At 49.7% G+C, this 20,210-nt stretch overlaps 1 protein-coding gene and 1 pseudogene across 1 annotated transcript; both read left to right on the top strand.

The window, feature by feature from the left end:
* LOC113264701 (forkhead box protein H1-like) overlaps positions 1–17,322 on the top strand; it is a 44,998-nt pseudogene extending 27,676 nt beyond the window's left edge.
* A 1,030-nt stretch (positions 17,323–18,352) lies between these two features.
* On the top strand, positions 18,353–19,806 carry POU3F2 (POU class 3 homeobox 2). Its single transcript, XM_026511593.3, has one exon. It carries the CDS (start codon positions 18,475–18,477, stop codon positions 19,804–19,806), a length of 1,332 nt encoding a protein of 443 aa, XP_026367378.1. The 5' UTR covers positions 18,353–18,474.
* The last annotated feature ends 404 nt before the right edge of the window (positions 19,807–20,210 follow it).

The raw sequence follows: 20,210 nt of genomic DNA, 5'->3' as shown, positions 1-20,210 counted from the left end.
TGTTTTACCCTCAGTGCCGACCTGGTGTGCACAGAGGCCCACTTAGGGTGGCTGCAATTAGAGTCCTTCTACTCTGTTGCCACCTGCTTCCAACAGCTGTAAATCCAGCTGTTATGAAGAATCATCTCTGGGTTTTATTTCCCTCAACTATTTTTTCCCTCTCTTTCTCCTCTATCACTGTCTTTATTCTCCCCAGAGAGTCACCTATTTGTGCCCAGCTATGAGTCATTCTACCTTCTTCTTTATCTGGAATGGCTCCAATTTAAGTGTCCATTCTCCTCCTAGCCTCTTTAGGAATCCAATTGGAATGATCCTGTTTCCTTGGCCAGCAGCTGGTTTGGGCATGTAGGGACCACCCAGTCCCAGTCTATGGATGTAGCCTGCTGGAGACTTCAGGAAAAGTTAACTGCTTCTCATTAAAGAGATTCATGGAATCAAATATTCTTCAACAATCAGACATCGTGGTATCTGCCTCTTATGCCTAGAACCGCAGCAACCACTTTGTAACCTTGAGGGAAGCTAGCTGAGGAGAAAACTAGAGAGAGCTGAGGGGGAAAAAATAGAAAGAACTGGGTTCTTACTGAATCAATGAGCCAATGAACAACATGGGAGCTACGCTTTCTCAGGATTTCTTGGTGTGTGGGACAACAGAACTTTCTTATTGTTAATTCAGTTGGGTTTGGGGTTAGAAGTTGTTACTTGCATCCTTTCTCATACAGGGGGCTCCGCTCAGTAGCAACATTACAACAGCCCGGTTACACACACAATTTGTATGGAAGGCAAGCTGCCTGTCACATGTATAACTTTGCATCCCGGAAAAGCCCTTTCCAACCTCCATAAATCACTTCCTGAGGATCAAATGCTGAGTTACCCATGCTGGATTTCCTTCGGGTCTTAGTCTCTTTGAGATACCAAATAAAGACAAATATCTGCTTCCTGGGTGTGGCCCAGAAAGAAGTTGGTTTGCATATATCAACCCACGAATGGAAATAAGTAGTTTTTATTATATACAATGTCCAAAACTAGTAATCATTGCTTATTATTATTATAAGATGACATCTAGGAGAGAAAATTTATCTTGAATTTTGTAGGACTTTTTTATACAATCAACTCAATAGAAATTCAATACAATCTCACAGATAAAAATGAAAGGGTTATATGACCTTTAACAGACCCTCTATGGATATGCATAATTTGAATCATTGTGATATTTTTAAGTTTCAGATATTCTGAAATCTCTGAATCAAAAGCACTCTAATATATTAAATATCTCAATGACACTCAACTGTTTATTATCTCATAAAGTATTTGCCTCACTGGGTTTTTTTTTCTTTTCAAAGTTTATTTTTAGAAGTTGACTCTCTATCTAGACTCCCTTGTTCTCCCTGGGTCACTGCTGCAATGTAGTTAAAATTGTAAAATTCTGCTTTATTTCACATCTTTTCTGTCAGCTCCAGCCCCAGTGCTGTTTTGGCAAGGGCTAGGGGTTTCTTATAGAGTTTAGTTTGGCTAATACTCCTTACTCAGGAAACCTCCAGATGGACATCGCAGAGACGCTGCTTCAGTTTTTTTTTTTTTTCTTTTCAATTTGGACATGTCATGCACAACCTCACTAATGTATAAAACATCAGTAGAAAATGTAGGAAAGTTATTTTGCTTTTTGCCTGCGTATACCCTTTTTATGATGAGCTGAGATGTTTTTCCACAGGCAGAAGTTTTCCTAAAGAAAAACTATAAAAAATAAAAACCTAAAATAGAATAACTTAAACAGAAACTTTACATTCAGATTTTTAGTTTCCCGCATAAAAAATAAGAGGATGTTACGAAGTCTCTAGGAAAGCAAAAACAGCTAACCAGAATGACATTGAGAAGGCCAGGGGGGTGTCCAAATGACGTTGTTGTATATTTCAAGAGTTAATCATTATGGGTCAGGTTATCACAGAGGCCTCCACCCTGAATTCCAGAATTGTATTTGCTATTATCGTACTCCCATGAGAATGATGAGTAAATAAACATTGCCCAATTGTGTTAGGCGGGTATTCCAAGACACATAGGAATCAGGATGTAAACATATTGCCTTTGCAGGATTTCCTTATGGCTATCTAGTTCAGAAAATATTTTGAGAACATGGAATTACCAGAGTATTTTTTATAGCTGTTATAGTTTTTCACTTGCAAACCTTTAGAAACTCATATGAATACTATATCCATATTAGAACATACAAAAACACTATGAATCCCCTTGTAAAAAAATGAAAATAAATAGTCCTGGCTCTTATCTTTTCCTTCTACAGGGAGGTTCAGTTTCCTTATATTGGGAGTTAGTGTCGCAATTTAGATTAGTCAGATTTGACCGATCTGGATTTATACTCTGACGCTACCAACCCATGATTCTGGGCAAATCTATTCACATGGGAGACTCTTAGAGCCTCCATCTGTAAAAACGGGAGGAAAAGGGCCTTAGCTCCTCGTACCCATCTCTGTCATAAGGCTCGTCACACTGGGTTATCATTGTCTGCTTACTTGTCTATTCCTGCCATTAAATTCTGGGGAACGGGATGATGTCTTTACCTCTTTGGAACAGAGGTTCTCAACCCTGGCTGCACGTGAGAATCAGCCGAGCAGTTTTCAAACTCCCAAGGCCCAAGCTTAACCACTTACCTGATTACTCCCGAGGGTGGACCAACACCTCCTCCTTTGTTTTCTCAGGTGGCTCACCTAATGCGAGCCAAGATTGAGGACCGCTGCTGTAGAGGCTTAGCGCGGTCCGTGGCATACAGGGGGCATGTGCAACAGAATGAATAAGTAAATTTAGTCAGTAAATGAGTGACAGATGTCACAAGCCACTTTATAATATTTACCTATCCATAGTCCCCCACTAGTGTGTGGGAAGCACAGGGGAATTTGCTAGCCTTATCTCCTAACACAGTGGCTCATTCGCTTTACCTCCTTTGGCAACTAGTAAGAACTTGATGTTTGGTTGAGAAAGGCAACATGAAGGAAGGTAAAAAGAGTTTCCTTGGTCAATTAAAGATTTTTTAAGTAGAAAAAGAGAGTAAGAAAAGATTAGATATTGCTCATGTATCTCAGATGGAAAAATAGAACAAAGTTCCACTTTCGTACGTACTGCGGCAGCCCCATAGCACAGAGCCAGGCAGTGAATAGCCGGTGTACCACGGACAGCTCAGCCTTGACGGAGTACCCAGGGGACACTATGAAGCAAAAGGGAAAATGCCTCCTTTTTGGCCTTTATCTGGCCTTCCTTGGGCCCTCCTGGAAGAGCTGAGCATGTCCTCCAAGGAGGACAGTCTCACGGACATTAATGTAAACAACACATTATTTGCTGGATGGGCATTTCTTATAAACTGTTTTGAGTAGCCAGTACGCCTGCTTCCAGCTTTAGTGAACGCTTGCTCTTATACTGTCCCCCACAGTGAATTAGGTGAGGTTTGCTTGCTCTCCTGGACTAAATAAGGCTGGAATATTCCCGAACTCGGCAAGACAAAGCCAGAGACCTTTTTTTTGAGGATGAAATGTTGACTGAGTTTATCCTGCAAAATTCCTTCTTCAGTATTGAAAATAGCTTAAAAGTATGTGTGTGTTTATTTGTTTTGTTCTTATTTATTGATTGGCTGGTTTTTATACATTGGTAAATCCACACCCATTAAAAATGATAGGATTATCATAACATTTTAAAGAAAAATTTCACAGGAAGTTGTATGTGTGAGTACCAATTGGCATGAAAGCAAAATAAAAATTAAAATAAATAAATGTGGGGGCACCTGGGTGGCGCAGTCATTAAGCATCTGCCTTTGGCTCAGGGCTTGATCCCGGCGTTCTGGGATCGAGCCCCACATCAGGCTCCTCCACTATGAGCCTGCTTCTTCCTCTCTCACTCCCCCTGCTTGTGTTCCCTCTCTCGCTGGCTGTCTCTCTCTCTGTCAACTAAATGAATAAAATCTTTAAAATAAATAAATAAATAAATAAATAAATAAATAAATAAATAAAATAAAGGCAAAACACGGAAGTGGCCAAGTATTTGACACCTGTCAGTGTCACCCAAGCAAAGACACTTCACCCGGGTGGCAGCAGTGAATTTTAACCTCCGATGCTTTGTGTCCCTCCTAGATGCAGCCTCGTTAGTCCTGCCCTCGGTGCCTCCTGAGGTTTGAGTCCCAACTCTTCAAGACTATTCCTCTTACCTCAGGTGTATTCGTACCAGCCGAGGAGCGCGCCCTCTTCAGAGGTCTGAGTCCCAGCTCCCTGGGGCTTTTCCTCCAAACTTGCAAGCTTAAATAGCCTCAATCTTTTATATTTGTTCTCCCAGCCCTACTCTTTGTGCAATTATTACGTCTATATTCCATTAGTCTTTGCTTTTTTGCATTTTCAGCTCTCCAACACCTTTGTAATCAACTCCTTATATTAAATTCCCTATTGAGATACCTAGTGTGGTTTGTTTTTTGCCTACTGGAGCTTGACTAATACACACATGAAGGAGAACTATGTAGCAGTTGGAAGCAACAAATTAGATGTAAACATAAGCAACACAAAAGATATTAAATACACGGTACTGAGTGAAAGAGCAAGAAACAGAACAAGACATTCAACACAGTGTCATTTAGATGAATTAAAAATAATTCCTTCAGAAAAACAGTATGTATTTTCAAGAATACATACAACATATTAGAATGGTGACTTATTGGGGCGCCTGGGTGGCTCAGTCAGTGAAGCGTCTGCCTTTGGCTCAGGTCATGATCCCAGGGTCCTGGGATCGAACCCCATGTCAGGCTCCCTGCTCAGTGGGGAGTCTGCTTCTCCCTCTCTCCCCTGCTCGTGCTCTATCTCTCGCTTTCTCTCTCTCAAATAAATAAATAAAATCGTAAAAAAAAAAAAAAAAAAGAATGGTGGCTTATGACAGATAGGAACCAGAGTGAGATATAGGGATAAAGGAGAATGAAGGAAAGGAGGAAGGGAAGGAAGTAAGAAAGAAAGAAGATAGCTGTGTAAAGGGCTTTGCATGAAGCAATAATCATAATGTGCCATGAACTGAGATGTATGATTAACTCAAACTTCTGCCCTCACGAGAACCATGAGTCAAGGCCTGTTTAAACTTCAAGTGACAGAAACTCTAACTTCGGGGGTGGGGGATACTGATTTCTTGGCTTAAGTAACCAAAAAAACCACACACACACACACACACACACACACACACACACACACACACAAACAACTCAGTCACAGATGAATCCAGGGGCTCAATTATATCATGTTACTTTTCTCTGTATTGGTTTCTATCTAGCATATTCTCACCCCAACAAAGTTCGTAGAAGATGAAGGCTTTTATCTTAGTATATAAGGCATCTGAGCTTTATTTTTTTTCCCCCTCCTTTCTCATCATTCTGGCCAAAATTATGAGTCCAAATACTCATTGGCTCTGATTGGTCTGTTCAGGTCATGTGCACTTCCTGAACCAATCACTATGGGGACAAATACTTCTATTGGCCAATCATGGGTCATTCTCCCCAGAGAGTGGTGTCAGTTCCATGGAACCTGTTACTGGAAGTAAATTCTTCAACACAACATCAAATGCCATTAAAATGTTTCCAACACTGCTCAATTACTAGGACACTGTTCTTCCAGGAGAAATTTCCTATCTGGGTACATCACAGAGGTAGAGCAGGTCTTTAAAGAGAGGACAAAGAACATGACTCACGTCCATGTGGCTTTATTTTAGGAATGCCGTGAATGCCTGTTGCCTAAAATACCTTCCCCATCTGCCAACCACAGTCTTAAATTCCAGTTCCACTACTGAGATACATTGTTGTGGGCCTATGACATGTACCCTCCAACTGCTTTGGAAAAGAGTGATGAGAAGGGTGGCAGGTGATAGAAAACACTTGAGACACAATCTGTCTGATTCGCAAATCCCCTTGGTAAAACTACCCATAACAGCGCTGAATTACATCTTAGAAGGGGCATCCTTTGAGAAGATGCCCTAACAGGACAAGTTCCCTAATGGGGCAAATCCCACATTTGAGACATGGTAACAGCATCCGCCCTGCGTCTGCAAGGAGAGAGAAGATTGTTTAAATAAAAGCTGGCCAGCATGAAGAACCTCAGACTCTAAGAACTGTCCTGAAGTATTTCTTGCTTCTAATAGTTAAGCAAAGATGTCCCTAGAACCCTTGCGGTTTTTTTCTATTGACATGAAGTTGCCAATGTCTAAATGGCTTTATTTTCCAGTTAATGCAGTAATACACATCCAGCAATACCCCAAAGCTAGCATTCCATGTGATTTGGGACAAGATATTGTGTTTTCCTATAGTGTCCCAATTTTTAACTCATTATTACTAAATTTCCTATCTCACCAGGCTCCATCTTCTTAAAAGTAATCGTAACAATGTATAACAATACGAATCTGCTCCAAGGTGTAATAAGTAGATGGAAAGAAAAAAAGGAGGGAGGATGGGAAGGGAGAAAGAAAGGGAGAAAGGAAACACTAGCACTTACCTATGGGAAAGGGAATGGGATGAGGGTACAGATAGTAAAAAAAGAAATAAAACTTTTTATCCTACATACTGTATTATTGCTTGACTTTTATTTACAATGATCATGTATTCACGAATCCTTTTAGTAATTTAGAATTTAGCAAAATTTGTACTTAATTGATTCTACTAACTAAAAGATCTTTGTTCTCACATTTAGGATTGCACTTGAGGGGGACAGGGCCAGCTCTCTTGCCTAAATACTGACCATAGAGAGAAAAAGTGCATCCGATAAATACTGGCGCTGCCTGAAGCTTAAGAATAATGCTTGAATGATATAAAACCAAGCTGAATAAAAATGAAAAATACTCCAATTCTTTGTTACATCCACTTTTCTCTTTTTTCAAAATGAATGAACTACTGCTGTTTTTGAGAGTGTCATAAAGATACAAGTCGGTTATGCCCCTCCCATGGATGGGTTTCCGTTGGTAATAAATGGTTTTCTGAGAGGTTTGAGTTAAAGCTCTTATGTAAATAGAGAGAGGCTTACATAATGCTCTTTAAACTAGAACTTTGAAGACAATCTGCACTAGGCATATGAAATCTGTCTGTGCTGCAAATGACATCTGAAAACTAACAGGAAACCATCCAAGAAGTGGTTTAAGAAAACAGGAAGAATAAACACCCACAATGCAAGTTTCCGATCAATCATTTAACCAAACCTCAAGCACGACCAAATAGTGAATACGTACCTAAGAGGTGTGTCTTGGGCTTATAGTAATGCTACTGACCAAAAGTATATTTCAGCAGCGCTCAGGAGTATCATTCATTGTAAATTTCTATGTAAAATTCTCCAGAGGCTGGGGGCGCCTGGGTGGCTCAGTCGTTAAGCGTCTGCCTTCGGCTCAGCGCGTGATCCCCGCGTTCTGGGATCGAGCCCCACATCAGGCTCCTCCGCTATGAGCCTGCTGCTTCTTCTCCCACTCCCCCTGCTTGTGTTCCCTCTCTCTCTGGCTGTCTCTGTCAAATAAATAAATAAAATCTTTAAAAAAAAATTCTCCAGAGGCTGGAGCTGTGCCTTCGGCTGTTTCCCTCCCTGTAAGGTTACACAGTGCATCATCTCACGGAAGAAGCTAAACTAGTATTGATTTTCCAATTTCTAAAAGGAGTAACCATTTCGAGCAAAGGCACGCTGGGGTGGGGGGTGGTTTGTGTGAAGGAGAAACACGTTTCAAACCGAAAGCGCTGCGGAGAGGGGAAGAGGGAGCTCTGGTGAGCGAACAGAGGCTTCTCTCTGCCCAAGTAGCGGGGCTGCGAAGTTCTTGCCACAACAGCTGCGACGTTCTAATTCTGCAGACCTGCCAGGAGAGACGTTTCTCTGCCCAAAGAGAAATTTCTGTTATTTTTCGGGAAGGCGGGAAGGACCATCTTTTATCCGTTTTTACTTTCACCTCAGCCACTTTACCCGCCATCCTTACGCCCTCCCTTCCAACCCCCCAACCTCCGGTGATCAGCAGGTGGGCGGGGAGCCGGAGAGCGCGCACTCCAGGTTCTAAAGGTCACCAGACTTTCCCGAGGCCCCCAGGCCTCCCCGGACCCGGTGCAGGCGCCCCACCCGGCCTCGGAGCCCAGCCCCGCCTCGTCGCCCCGCAATCCCGGGGCCCCAGGCTTGGCGCGGATCTGAGGCAGACACGGTCGAGCCCCAGATAACGGGTGGGCTAACTTTCAGGTGCATTCCCAACCCTGAGGCTGGCTCCCACTGGCCACTCGGAGAGCTCTAAGTAACTGCCAACAGTGAGCGTGCGTTGGGCAGCGCGCAGCGGCGCCGTGGGGCTGGTGGCCGCAGGGCCCGGCGTGGCCGGAGCACGGTTGAGAGCCGCCCCTCCTGGGGCCTCGCAGAGCCTCTGCCCTGCAGGGCCCGGCGGGACGTTCCCCTCTCCGCACCGCCCCTACGGCGGCGACCATCCCTCCGGTGCCCGACGGCTCCGCGGGAAGGGGAACCCGCAGGCAGAGACCCCCCTCCCTCCCGCATCTGCTAACTTTCCTAACACCACCCCCCTTCCCCTGGCATGTAGCACACTATTTACGACCGCGTAGACTCGCGCTCACGCACGCCTGCCCTTTTCCCCAGAAGCCTGAAAGTGGCTGAATGGAAACACTGACACGTGAAAACTCTATTCTGAGTGACTTAGAATCCGCCGCCTTGAGGTTTTAATCTTGCTCGGCTTGTCCCGCCCGGTGCTCCGGGCAGCTGTCCGAAAGGTCCCGGCAGTCTTTACTGTCCCTAGGGATGAGGAGGCGAGGAGGAAGGGGGAGGAGGAAACGTGAGAGGTCTGGGGCCACACGGAATATCCAAGAGGAAACTCCGAATTCTAATCCCAGGAATTTAAGTCCTTGTGCATTGTTTCCAAACCAAATGCACATGGCAGCTTTCTTCGGAGCCCTGGGACCCCTAAATTGCTTTTTTGGAATGGAGGGAAGGGACGCATCACCACAGACCATCTGTCCTACCGGGTGGGGGTAGAGTAGGGGTACTGCTTACCCTAATCCTGACCTTTCCCTGCCCCCACTTCATTGGCAACAGGGTTTCAAGTACTGGAGACACACCCATCCACACACTGGTCTCATCCTTCACCTGGAGGCTGAGGCCAGCAGTGTGTTGGCCCCAGACACGGTCAGACAGACCATACTAGCCTCACTGGTGTGGGTGCCTGTGGCCAGCATGGTGTGAGATTTCAAAATGTCAGGGCACTGCTTCAGAGATGGCAGACAAACGTCTTATGGACCTCTTCACAAAAGAAAGGAGTACGGTTATCTTGGCCTTGGGTTGTTCCCCACCTAAGAAAACCTTTTTTTCTTTTCCAAACACAACATGGAGGACCACTTGCATCCTTGCACTTCTACTCAGACGTTTCTACTCTAAAGGGTCTGTGGTACATTTTGAGTGGACTTTCCTTTCTTCTACGTCCCTGCCAGGGATCTTACCACCTAGTTTTCCTGGCCTGAGACACTGACGGGTGGCCCAGGCTTCTTTGGGACAGCTGCAAGGGGTCCCTCTAATGTTTCAGGTCTGTTTGGGGACCGCCCACCAAGCCCCCTTCTCTCCAACTACCACTGGCAGTAAAAGTGGCGAATGAGCTTACTTTTCTGTAATATGACCTCCAACCTGAGGGCTTTTCATGGCAAAGTCAAGGGAAGAAGAAAAGGAAAGCAGTGGGGATGGTGCCTGGACACCCCAACTCTGACCTCAGAGAAGGAAAACCCTCAACTACTGCCTCTCCCCACCTTGCCCTGTTTTCCTGAAACCTGGAAATGAAAATGGAAATTGTTTGATATATGAGGAGACGTTATCTAATTAGGGCGTAAGAAATTTAATCTTTCCAGCATGCAGGTCATATAATTAATGTTAATTTAACGCTCAAATTCTCAGTCATTAATTTTTATTCTCTTAAATGCAGTTTGGCAGGGGCCCCTGATCCATGGCAATGGATTTTACTGGATGTGAAAGCACACTTGGTCTTAGGAGTGACTCACCGCAGACCTTCCCATCCCAATAACAAGATCACATCATGTATGCATTATTAAGCCACATAATTGAACGGTCCATAGTTTGCATATCAGACTATTAAAATAATGTGTTTTGCTTTTCTCCGAACACGTATTGTTCAAGCCTCTGCGAATATGTGGCGATTCTGATAATTATCACCAAATTACTGCAAATGTTCTCTTCATTAACATGATTTCTTTCAAGCATTTTTTAAAATGTGAATGTTATTATGAATTAAGGAACTTCTTACAAAGTTGTGTGAACTGTTTTTTTTTTTTTTAAGGGACTTGTCACTGGGAAGGGAAGGATATATTTTAAATGGAGGAGGGAGAAAAAAGCTCTTGACTATTCCTTTCAAATGGCTTCCTCTGATCAAATAAAAGTGTTCTCTCTCTAGTTTTCAGGCAGCTTCTAGGCAAAAGACAGACACAGAGAGAGGAGAGACAGAAAAAGAAATAAAAGAAAGAAGGAGAAAGGAGGAAGTGAGGAGAGAAGGAATTTAAAAGTCACAGGAGAGTAAGAGAATTAATTTTTTAAAGTCCTACTATCCTGTCCCCTTCTGGTGTGGATAATTTGTCCCCACAAATAATATCCTAACTTTTTACGTGACCTAGAGTAAATTAATATCCTCCATTTTAAAAATACCAACTCAAAATTTTCTACAGATGACATCTCACAATTAATTAAATATTGCTGTCTTCCTCTAGCTATTCTGAGCTATACTGTTGGGAGAAATTATGAGCCGTAAAGAGGCTGTATTGTAACCTTTCCTCCACACAGTTTTCAAAGTTGAATAGCAAGACATTAAAAAAAAAAAAAAACCACACACACTACTGCAAAATAAAAGTCTTTTTTAAATGTGAAAATTTTCTCATCCGCCCGCCTTTCTAGCGAAATTTCCCTTTGAGTGATTTTTCAACTTGTAACAAACAGGTCTTTCTGCCGCTGGTATTGTCGCTCCTTCCCGGTACAGCGTCATGCGGCGCGCAGGGCGCTCTCCTCCGACGGCGCTCCCAACGCCCAAACACGGCCAGCGGCCCCGGAGAAGAGGGGGTTTCGCTCACTGGGAAAGTCACAGGAGTTTGAGGTGGTGAGGTTTTGCCTAAATAAAAGACGTCACCTCGGGTGCGATCGAGGAGAGAGGGAGGGGAAGGACAGGGAGAGGGAGAGAGGAGGAGGAGGGGGAGAGAGAGAGAGAGAGAGAGAGAGAGAGAGAGAGAGAGTTGTGGCTGGTGCATTCCGTCCGCTCCAGCAGTAACCTGCTTGGCCGTTCCCTGCGGGGCTGGATACCCCCTCCCCTCGCTCGGTCCCCGGATCCTTCGGGCCCCTCTCCTTGAGCCTGCGGTCAGCTCTCCCGGGAAAGGGTGCCAGGCCCCGGGCGGCACTTTTATTTTGGCTGAGAGGAGAGAACGCTGCTCCCAGGCCCGCAGAAGGCGAACTGAGCCCTTCTGTTTGGATTTCCCTCCTCGCTATAGCAACCAGCAGCATCCGGACAAAAATGCGCCCTCCCTGGACAATGGCCCGGCCTCCCGCTTCTCGCCCTCGTCTTCCTCCACCGGATCGCAGCCAGGACCTGCCTAGGAGCTCAGTGGCTCAGTGGCAGGGAACGCCCCCACCCCCATCCCGCTCTGTTCCCTAGCAGTCCCTCCCGAGGTCAGGCCAGGGCGCGGGGACGCCGCAGCCCCTTCTCCCTACCAGGGCTGATCCCCCACGCAGGCGGAGGCCGAGACACAGAACCTCCTGGCAGGGCTCGGGCGCTCCCACGGGCCTTCTCCGCGGGATTCTGTGAGTGGTTGGATGGTCCGGAGTAGAACAAACTCCAGCTTTTTTCGGGATTAAAAGCAATTATTAGTATAATGCACAAAGCAGACTACTCCCTCCCTCCCCCACCCACCTGCACACACTCACATTCACGTAAATATAAGCATCCTAAACCACGATCCTGGGCATGATCTCTGACTTTCTTTCACTCTCCCAAGGTTAATTAGGTTCCCTTCCACGAACTGAGCTCCGCGCCTATTCATTATTCTCTCCCTCTGACCTAGGGCGTTAATATGATCAGGCCTGTGACTCGGCCGTGTCCTGTTTTCCTATTTTGCATTTAATGCTGGGACCCGGCTGCCCTAGATTGCCATGGAAAACTCCAAGGAAGACATGAGGAGTGAGCTGTTCTCATTGCTCCCATCTGCCTAAAGCTTCCTCTTTCTGCGTCGTCTCCCGGACGATGCTACACTTCACATCACCGGGACCCACATTCTGGAAATCTGCCTTTAAAAAAAAATAGTCATCCCTAACTTTGTTAAGTCCAGAGATGCCTAGAATGACAGACTTAAAAAGTCAGAAACCTAGGAGAAAGTCCTGGCCCACAGCTGTTACCGCTGTGGTTAACTGCCCTTAAGAAAAACTTCGCTCCCGTGCATCATCCCTCCCCTGCTGGATGCGGTCCCCCGGACACTAACAACACAATTGTCAAGTGCATTCGTACACTTTAGAAGGGATTTGCATTCCTGATCTGTGCAGCCAGAATAAGAAAACCGAAGTCCAACCTCAATCAAACGCAGCCTTGTTTCTCCCAGCGATTGAAACCCAGCCCTGGCTGTTGGACACCGCACCAGCGAAATAGATGAGGTCGCTCGTCCCCTGCGCCGGGGCGCAGGTGTGTGCGCGTGCTCTCGCCCCTTGCCTTCCGCTTCTCAAATTACTCCTGAGCACAAGAAAGGGAACTGACTGCAGCAAGAGCTACATTTTAAAATGCTTTAGAGTTAAGGAGGTTTGTGTTGAAATGCCTTTAACTTATCAAAGAGTTGTCATTCCCTCCTGGTAAGAGCCATCCACCTGCTTTAAGGGGGGGGGCACCCTTGGGCTCCATTGCTAGGAAGTCATTAGTTAGCCCTTTAGAAACGAAATTTCAGGAAGGGAAGTAGGAGCCACCAATTGCCTCCTGTTCTGTTCCTGATATTTCAATATAAACAAGCTGTATTAACTCCAAATAGAATTTATCTTGCACACTGATGGAATGTGTCCTTTATGCTTTCTCCCCTGTAAGGCCTCATATTCACCACTCAAAATTTAGCAGGCTTCCTTTGATAAATTACTCAAAGTAATCCCTGAAACAGCTAGACTGCCTGGGTGATGTGGTTTTAGAAGTCTTCAAACCGTGCCTGTCTATAAAATATTCACTTGCGGACTACAAAGGGGGGATCATTTTTAATGACAAGATTCAGAACTGGAAGTAAAGGGGGAAGAGATTAATATCCATGAATTCAAATAATTTCATTTCAAATACTGAACTTAGAACATTACATCTCACTGGTTTACACAGTAGTGAAGATAAAATAGAATCATCTGTATGTGAGGCGTGGACAAACACAGAGTTGCCAAGCATATGAAGAATGGAAGTTTCAACTTTTAGAAAACTTTTCCTTTTTCAAGACCATTTATGACATAGAGATAGAGGCACAATACATGTATAGACAGTAATTTATATAAATCTGTAGGAGAATTTTTTAAATATGGGGAGACGTGATGCTACATAAAGATATTAATTTCTGTTGTTTTTTAAAGAAGTTAAATGTTTATGTCTCTCATAAGAACCAGCACCTTGAAAATGCATTTTCCATGCTCCTAATAAATGCATCCCCAAGACTGCAGTTCTTGAAGCTTTCAGGAGGTTTTCATTAAAGCAGCCAGCTGCCTCTTTGTGTGGATTGGCTGTTTAGAGCTGCCGCTCTGAAGTGGGAACCTCAGTTTTGACATTCTGTAGGCCCTTAGTAAAGAAGTTCCATTCAAATGTGGGGGAGCTAGCCACCAAATAAAACATCATCTGGGGGCTAGCAGGACAGCAGAAAGGGCAGGAATGAATGACTGGGACAAGGGAGGAAGAAGGGGGGAAGGGAAGAAGTAGAGAAGTAGGAAGGGGGGAGGAGGAGGAGTGGGAAAAGAAGGGATGAAAACAATCCTCCTGCAAGGTCGATACACTAAAAAGGAAACACCAGTAGACAGTTTTATCGAAGTTTAAGCCAGTTGCCACCTCCTAAGAAATTTCCCTTTGTTTCCTGGTTTCTATTACCATGGGACTACATAAATAAGAAATACATTAAGATCTATCAAATGAATACCATCTCATCTCTATTTTAATAACTGTGTCCTTTCAGCACAACGTATGGGGAATGAGTATGGTGGTTTTTCTGCCATGTCCTGGTACATAGAAATAAATCAATGATATTTAACATATAGTGTGAGTATGTTTAGTAGATGAATGAGTTAATAAATTATGTTCATGTTAGAGTGTGTAGATTGATACCATTACTGTTATTCAAGTGAAGACTTTGGGGGCCATGGGTTAAGGTGCCAGGCCCAGCTCACTCTTTCGAGGAGTGTGACAATGTGGAGATAAAATATAGGTCTCCTCGGTTTAGTTCGTGTACGTTGAGTTGTTTCCTCTCTTCGCAATGCACCCAGACAGGAGGGAGTCCGCACCACTTCTTCAAACCAGTCCAGGTCGGGATGCCGAAAGAGCACAGCCCTTCCTGGGACCTAGGGGAAGGGCATGGGCTAACGCCCTTGCCAGCGTCTCTTCTTAGGGTGCCTCAAGCCTGTTCTCGCGGAATGGGCCCAGGGGACCCTGCAGCCGCCCCCAGGCAGCGAGGTCCGCAGGAAGAGCTTGCTCAGCCATTGTCCTAGCGAGTGATCTCGGAGAGCCGTACTGGAGTGAGGGAGATATCAAGACACCTTGTCAGTTCAAAGCATTTTAGGGTTGTTTGAAATCCTCTCCACGTCAACGTAAGCAGCCTCTGTATTTGAACAGCTGCTTTGAACAGTGAAAGGGAATGAGCTGAATCAAAACCTGGAGGTGTCTCCCCGAGACACCTTCAACGTGCTTTTATGCGGGTTGGAGAAAGGCAGGCAGACCTGCAGTCTCTGCCCTGGCGGGGTCAGCCGCAAAGAAAGGAGCCCGCGACTGTGGGAGGAGGGAAGAGAAGACGGAGAAGCCCCCATCTGGAGCTGAACCCCCGAGAGTCTGGGTTCCCAGAGCCCCAGGGAGGAGTCGCGCCGGGAGGCAGACAGGAAGCTGAGGCTACCCAGGACCCGGCGTTCGCGCCAACCGGGCCTCCGGCGACAAGCGGGGAGGCGGGGGAAGCGCGGGGGGAGGTGGTACACAGAGCCCTAGTGCGCGCCCAGCCCTGCCCGCCCGGCGATTGGCCCGGCTCCGAGGTTGGGGGTGGGGTGCAGAGGCTGAGGCCCGGGGGTTGGGCACTGCTTTGTGTACTCCCGGGGATTTATTGGGTGTATTAATCCGATAGAACTACCCGGGTTACCCTGTTGGGAACATTTTGGAGCCAGCGCCTGCCAGCGAAATGAGGTGGGGGCGGGTGGGGTGGAGTAGAGACCCGGAACCTCAACGTGGGATGGATCTGAGTGGTAATCGCCAGTGAAGTCCCGTTGCAGACAGGAAGTTTTGATGTACACGTGCAGCATATTCTTGCCGGCGCACACCCCCCCCCCCCACCCAGATCCCTTTGCCCAGGGTTGGGGGGAGGGGACAGAAGAAGAGGAAGGTGGGGATACTTTTAAATTGACTCGGAGCCCAGCCGCCTCGGTTCTCTCAGAGAGGCGTCTGCAAACCCTTTTCTTCCCTCGACTGTATCACCCCAAGGGCTGTAAAGGGTCTTGTCCCTTCAGAAATGCGAAATCAAATCCAGAAAGCAGACACCTGCCCTGGAAGGGGGAAGGCGGGGGTGAGCTGCTGAGTATCCTGACATGGCCCTTCCCGGCGGCTGCTGGATTCTTCTATTTGGGGATCTCTGAGTTCTCCGAGCCGAAGGGCGGGGGTGGGGTGGGGTGGGGCAGAGGGGAGAGGCAGGCCTGGACGGGACGCGGCTGGCACGCAGCCCGTGCGCTCCCAAAGCCCCAGGAGAGCCGCGCGCCCGGCGCGGGGAACTCCGGGCCGGCGTCGCGAGGAGGCGGTCCTGCCCGCCGCCCAGCCCCTCCGCTCCCAGTCGAGGAGCCTTAGGCGCCAGCTGCCGAGTCTGCGCGCTCTGAGGCTAGGACTTTTTCATTTTTTCCTAGCCGGGCAAAGTTACGGGATTCCTAACAGCCCCCAGGCGCGGGGCCGGAGTGGCTCCGCGCTTGCGCTGGAACCGAGCGCCACTCGGTGTGTGTCCTCGCCTCGCCGCGCGGGTGCGCGCGTGGGGGGATGCAGGTCCGTCCGGTTGGCGGCCTGTGGGCTCGCCCCTCCCCTAACCATTTTTCTCTCTCCCACACACACACTCATAAACACAGGGCACGTGGAAATTCTCAGCCAAAGCGTCTTGCTCAGGCGGGTGCTCAACGTGGTGATTTATAAACAACTCAGCCACTCCCCGAAGAGCTCGTTCCTCGTTAGTCGTGATGAATTCTCTGGCCCGCTCCACTTCGCTGTCTAGATTAAGATTCTCGGAGGCCCCAAAGTGCTCCCCCTGAGCGTTGTTTTGGCTTCCTTCACAAACACAAGACCACCGGCAGCGCCAGCGCTACAACGCTCAGGGCCAAGGGTGAGAGGTGGGGACACGATTCACTTTCCCTGGGGTCTTTTTTTTCTCTTCCCGGCAGCAACTTTTGATTCTCTTCGTGGTATCCGCGCCCTTCGCTTGGCCCTTCGTGGTGGTCCCGCTGCGCCAGCCTGGGTCCGCTCCTGAGTCTCTCCTACCCGGCTCGCAGGCTCCTAAACCCGCGGCAGGCACCTGCTCCAGGAGGCTAGGGAACTGACCGCGCGACGCGCTGGCGCTCGGTAGAGCGGCGCCGCCGGCGTGCGGTCCCGCAGTCTTGCTGTGGAGTTCATGGCTGAAGGCTAAGCAGGGAGCTTCGCTAGCAAGCGCCTGAGAGCTGAGTTAGACCAGCCCCACCCGCGGCCGCCGGTAGAAGTTACTAATTAGGAAGATTCCCCTAGCCATCAGCCCATTTGCCTTCTCACACCCTTCCTCCGTTTCGAAGCAGCTAACGGAAAAGTTGCATCGAAAAACGCTAGCCGCTCAGGGAAGCGCGCCCGCAGCCCCGCGTCTCGGCTTCCCGGAGCGGCCCTCCGCGCCTCCACCGCACCCGGAGGCTGCGCACCTCTTGCCTGCACTCCTGTAGCCTGGCACAAGGCAAAGGTCCGCCCGCCCAGGCTCCTGGTTTTCTAAACCAAAAAGTGTGCGCGCGCCCCAGTGTGTGAATCTTAACAGAGACTTTCTCAGTTTTGTTTTGTTTTCAGTCCAGGCCGCTGCGCTGTCAGAGCAGGCAGTTCCGCGCCTTTACAGGAGTTTCTCACTAGTGGACGAGCTTAGGCTGAGCCAGCCTCTCATGGGGTCCTCGCTCAGGGGCTGGGAGACAACTGGGCCTGGAACCTAAAGGGAAGAGAGCCTTCGCTAGCAGCGGGTTGGAGGGGGAAGAAGAGGACCTTTATTTGGGGCAAAAGTGTCGGCACATCTTGGAGCACTTGGACATTGAAATTCTAGCCGTGGGGCGGGGGAGGAGACTTCAACAGGGGCACAAGTCTGGCTTCTGGCTCTAGGTTTAAGAAACGCTGGTGTGTGCGTGTGCGTGTGTGTGTCCCAAGGTGAATAAAAATGGGACTACCCCTGGCTCTGCTCAACTCAGCCTTTCTTTTTCTCTTTCCTTCACCCCCCCACCGCAGCCCTAATAGGAAGAGAAGGTAGACCTACACGCACCCCCGCCACCCCCCCACACACCCAAGTCTTCCAAGTGGCTGTGGTCGAAACAGGGCTGAGGCCGCCCCACCACCAACACCCCCGCCACGCCAGCCCCCACCACCCCAACCCACCCACCCCCACCCCCCCGCGCCCAGCTTGTCTGCTAGGGAGACAGATGGGGGGCGGGGCCCATCCAAGAGGGGCGGAGGAGCCCCGGGGTTGGGGAGCTAGGGTGGTGAGAACTAAGAGAATCTGAATTGGGTGGAGAGGGGGGACTGGAGGAGGGCTGAGAGGACTCTGCGCCCGGGGCGGGGGGGGGAGGAGGAGGGGGCACCTCTACGCCAATCAGTGGCGCCGGCCTGGGAGGTTGCTAGCGGTATCCACGTAAATCAAAGGGCGCGGAGCCAATGGGAGGGGGCGGAGGGGGCGGGGCCCAGGCGCGTGCCGCTGCGAGCTGGCGCTGCCAAGAGAGCGGGAGAGAGCTGGAGAGAGCAGGGAGAGGGGGGAGCGCGGAGCTAGTCAGAGAGTGAGCGAGAGCAAGAAGGAGGGAGAGGAGGAGAAAGAGAGCGAGGGCGGGCGGGAGGCGGCGGCGGCAGCAGCAGTAATAGCAGGAGCAGCAACAGAAGGCGTCGGAGCGGGCGTCGGAGCTGCCCGCCGGGGGAGAGAGAGAGGAGAGAGAAAGAGAGCGAGCGAGCAGAGGAGCCCGAGGCGAAAAAGTAACTGTCAAATGCGCGGCTCCTTTAACCGGAGCGCTCAGTCCGGCTCCGAGAGTCATGGCGACCGCAGCGTCTAACCACTACAGCCTGCTCACCTCCAGCGCCTCCATCGTGCACGCCGAGCCGCCGGGCGGCATGCAGCAGGGCGCGGGGGGCTACCGCGAGGCTCAGAGCCTGGTGCAGGGCGACTACGGCGCGCTGCAGAGCAACGGGCACCCGCTCAGCCACGCTCACCAGTGGATCACCGCGCTGTCCCACGGCGGCGGCGGCGGGGGCGGTGGCGGCGGCGGCGGGGGCGGGGGCGGCGGCGGGGGCGGCGGCGACGGCTCCCCGTGGTCCACCAGCCCCCTGGGCCAGCCGGACATCAAGCCTTCGGTGGTGGTACAGCAGGGCGGCCGCGGCGACGAGCTGCATGGGCCAGGCGCCCTGCAGCAGCAGCACCAGCAGCAGCAACAGCAGCAGCAACAGCAGCAGCAGCAACAACAACAGCAGCAGCAACAGCAGCGGCCGCCGCATCTGGTGCACCACGCCGCCAACCACCACCCGGGGCCCGGGGCATGGCGGAGCGCCGCGGCTGCAGCGCACCTCCCGCCCTCCATGGGAGCGTCCAACGGCGGCTTGCTCTACTCGCAGCCCAGCTTCACGGTGAACGGCATGCTGGGCGCCGGCGGGCAGCCGGCGGGGCTGCACCACCACGGCCTGCGGGACGCGCACGACGAGCCGCACCACGCAGACCACCACCCTCACCCGCACTCGCACCCGCACCAGCAGCCGCCGCCCCCACCGCCCCCGCAGGGCCCGCCTGGCCACCCCGGCGCGCACCACGACCCGCACTCGGACGAGGACACGCCGACCTCGGATGACCTGGAGCAGTTCGCCAAGCAGTTCAAGCAGCGCCGGATCAAACTGGGATTTACCCAAGCGGACGTGGGGCTGGCGCTAGGCACCCTGTACGGCAACGTGTTCTCGCAGACCACCATCTGCAGGTTTGAGGCCCTGCAGCTGAGCTTCAAGAACATGTGCAAGCTGAAGCCTTTGTTGAACAAGTGGTTGGAGGAGGCGGACTCGTCCTCGGGCAGCCCCACGAGCATAGACAAGATCGCAGCGCAGGGGCGCAAGAGGAAAAAGCGGACCTCCATCGAGGTGAGCGTCAAGGGGGCTCTGGAGAGCCATTTCCTCAAATGCCCCAAGCCCTCGGCCCAGGAGATCACCTCCCTCGCGGACAGCTTACAGCTGGAGAAGGAGGTGGTGAGAGTTTGGTTTTGTAACAGGAGACAGAAAGAGAAAAGGATGACCCCTCCCGGAGGGACTCTGCCGGGCGCCGAGGATGTGTACGGGGGGAGTAGGGACACGCCACCACACCACGGGGTGCAGACGCCCGTCCAGTGAACTCGAGCGGGGGGAGGGGCAGAGCGCGGGGCTCCCCCTCCCCTACGGTCCACGGCCCTTTCCCGGCCCCCTGTTCCCTCTCTAACTTCTGATTGTTCTTTTATTTTAATTATTATTTCCCCGTCCCTTAAAAAGAAAAAAAATAATAATAAGGAAAGCAACTAAGGCACTGGACTATCCTTTAAATGGTAGCAGGTGTAATGATGTGTTTTGACCTTTACAGGCTAGTACCCAGGCAATGGAGCGGAGTGTCTCATAGAGAGAGTGAGGAGAGAGTGTGTAATAGAGAGAGAGAGAAAGAGCGAGAGCGAGAGAGAGAGAGAGAGAGAGAAAGAGAGATGGCAAGCACTGAGTTAAATACCTGGCAAAACTAAATAAATTACCAAAAAGAAAAAAAAAATCCA

The sequence above is a fragment of the Ursus arctos genome, unplaced genomic scaffold (assembly GCF_023065955.2).
Source record: "Ursus arctos isolate Adak ecotype North America unplaced genomic scaffold, UrsArc2.0 scaffold_13, whole genome shotgun sequence".
In the NCBI taxonomy this organism is placed as follows: Eukaryota; Metazoa; Chordata; class Mammalia; order Carnivora; family Ursidae; genus Ursus; species Ursus arctos.
Note: the sequence above shows the minus strand (reverse complement) of the source record. Positions and strands in the feature narration are given on the sequence as shown.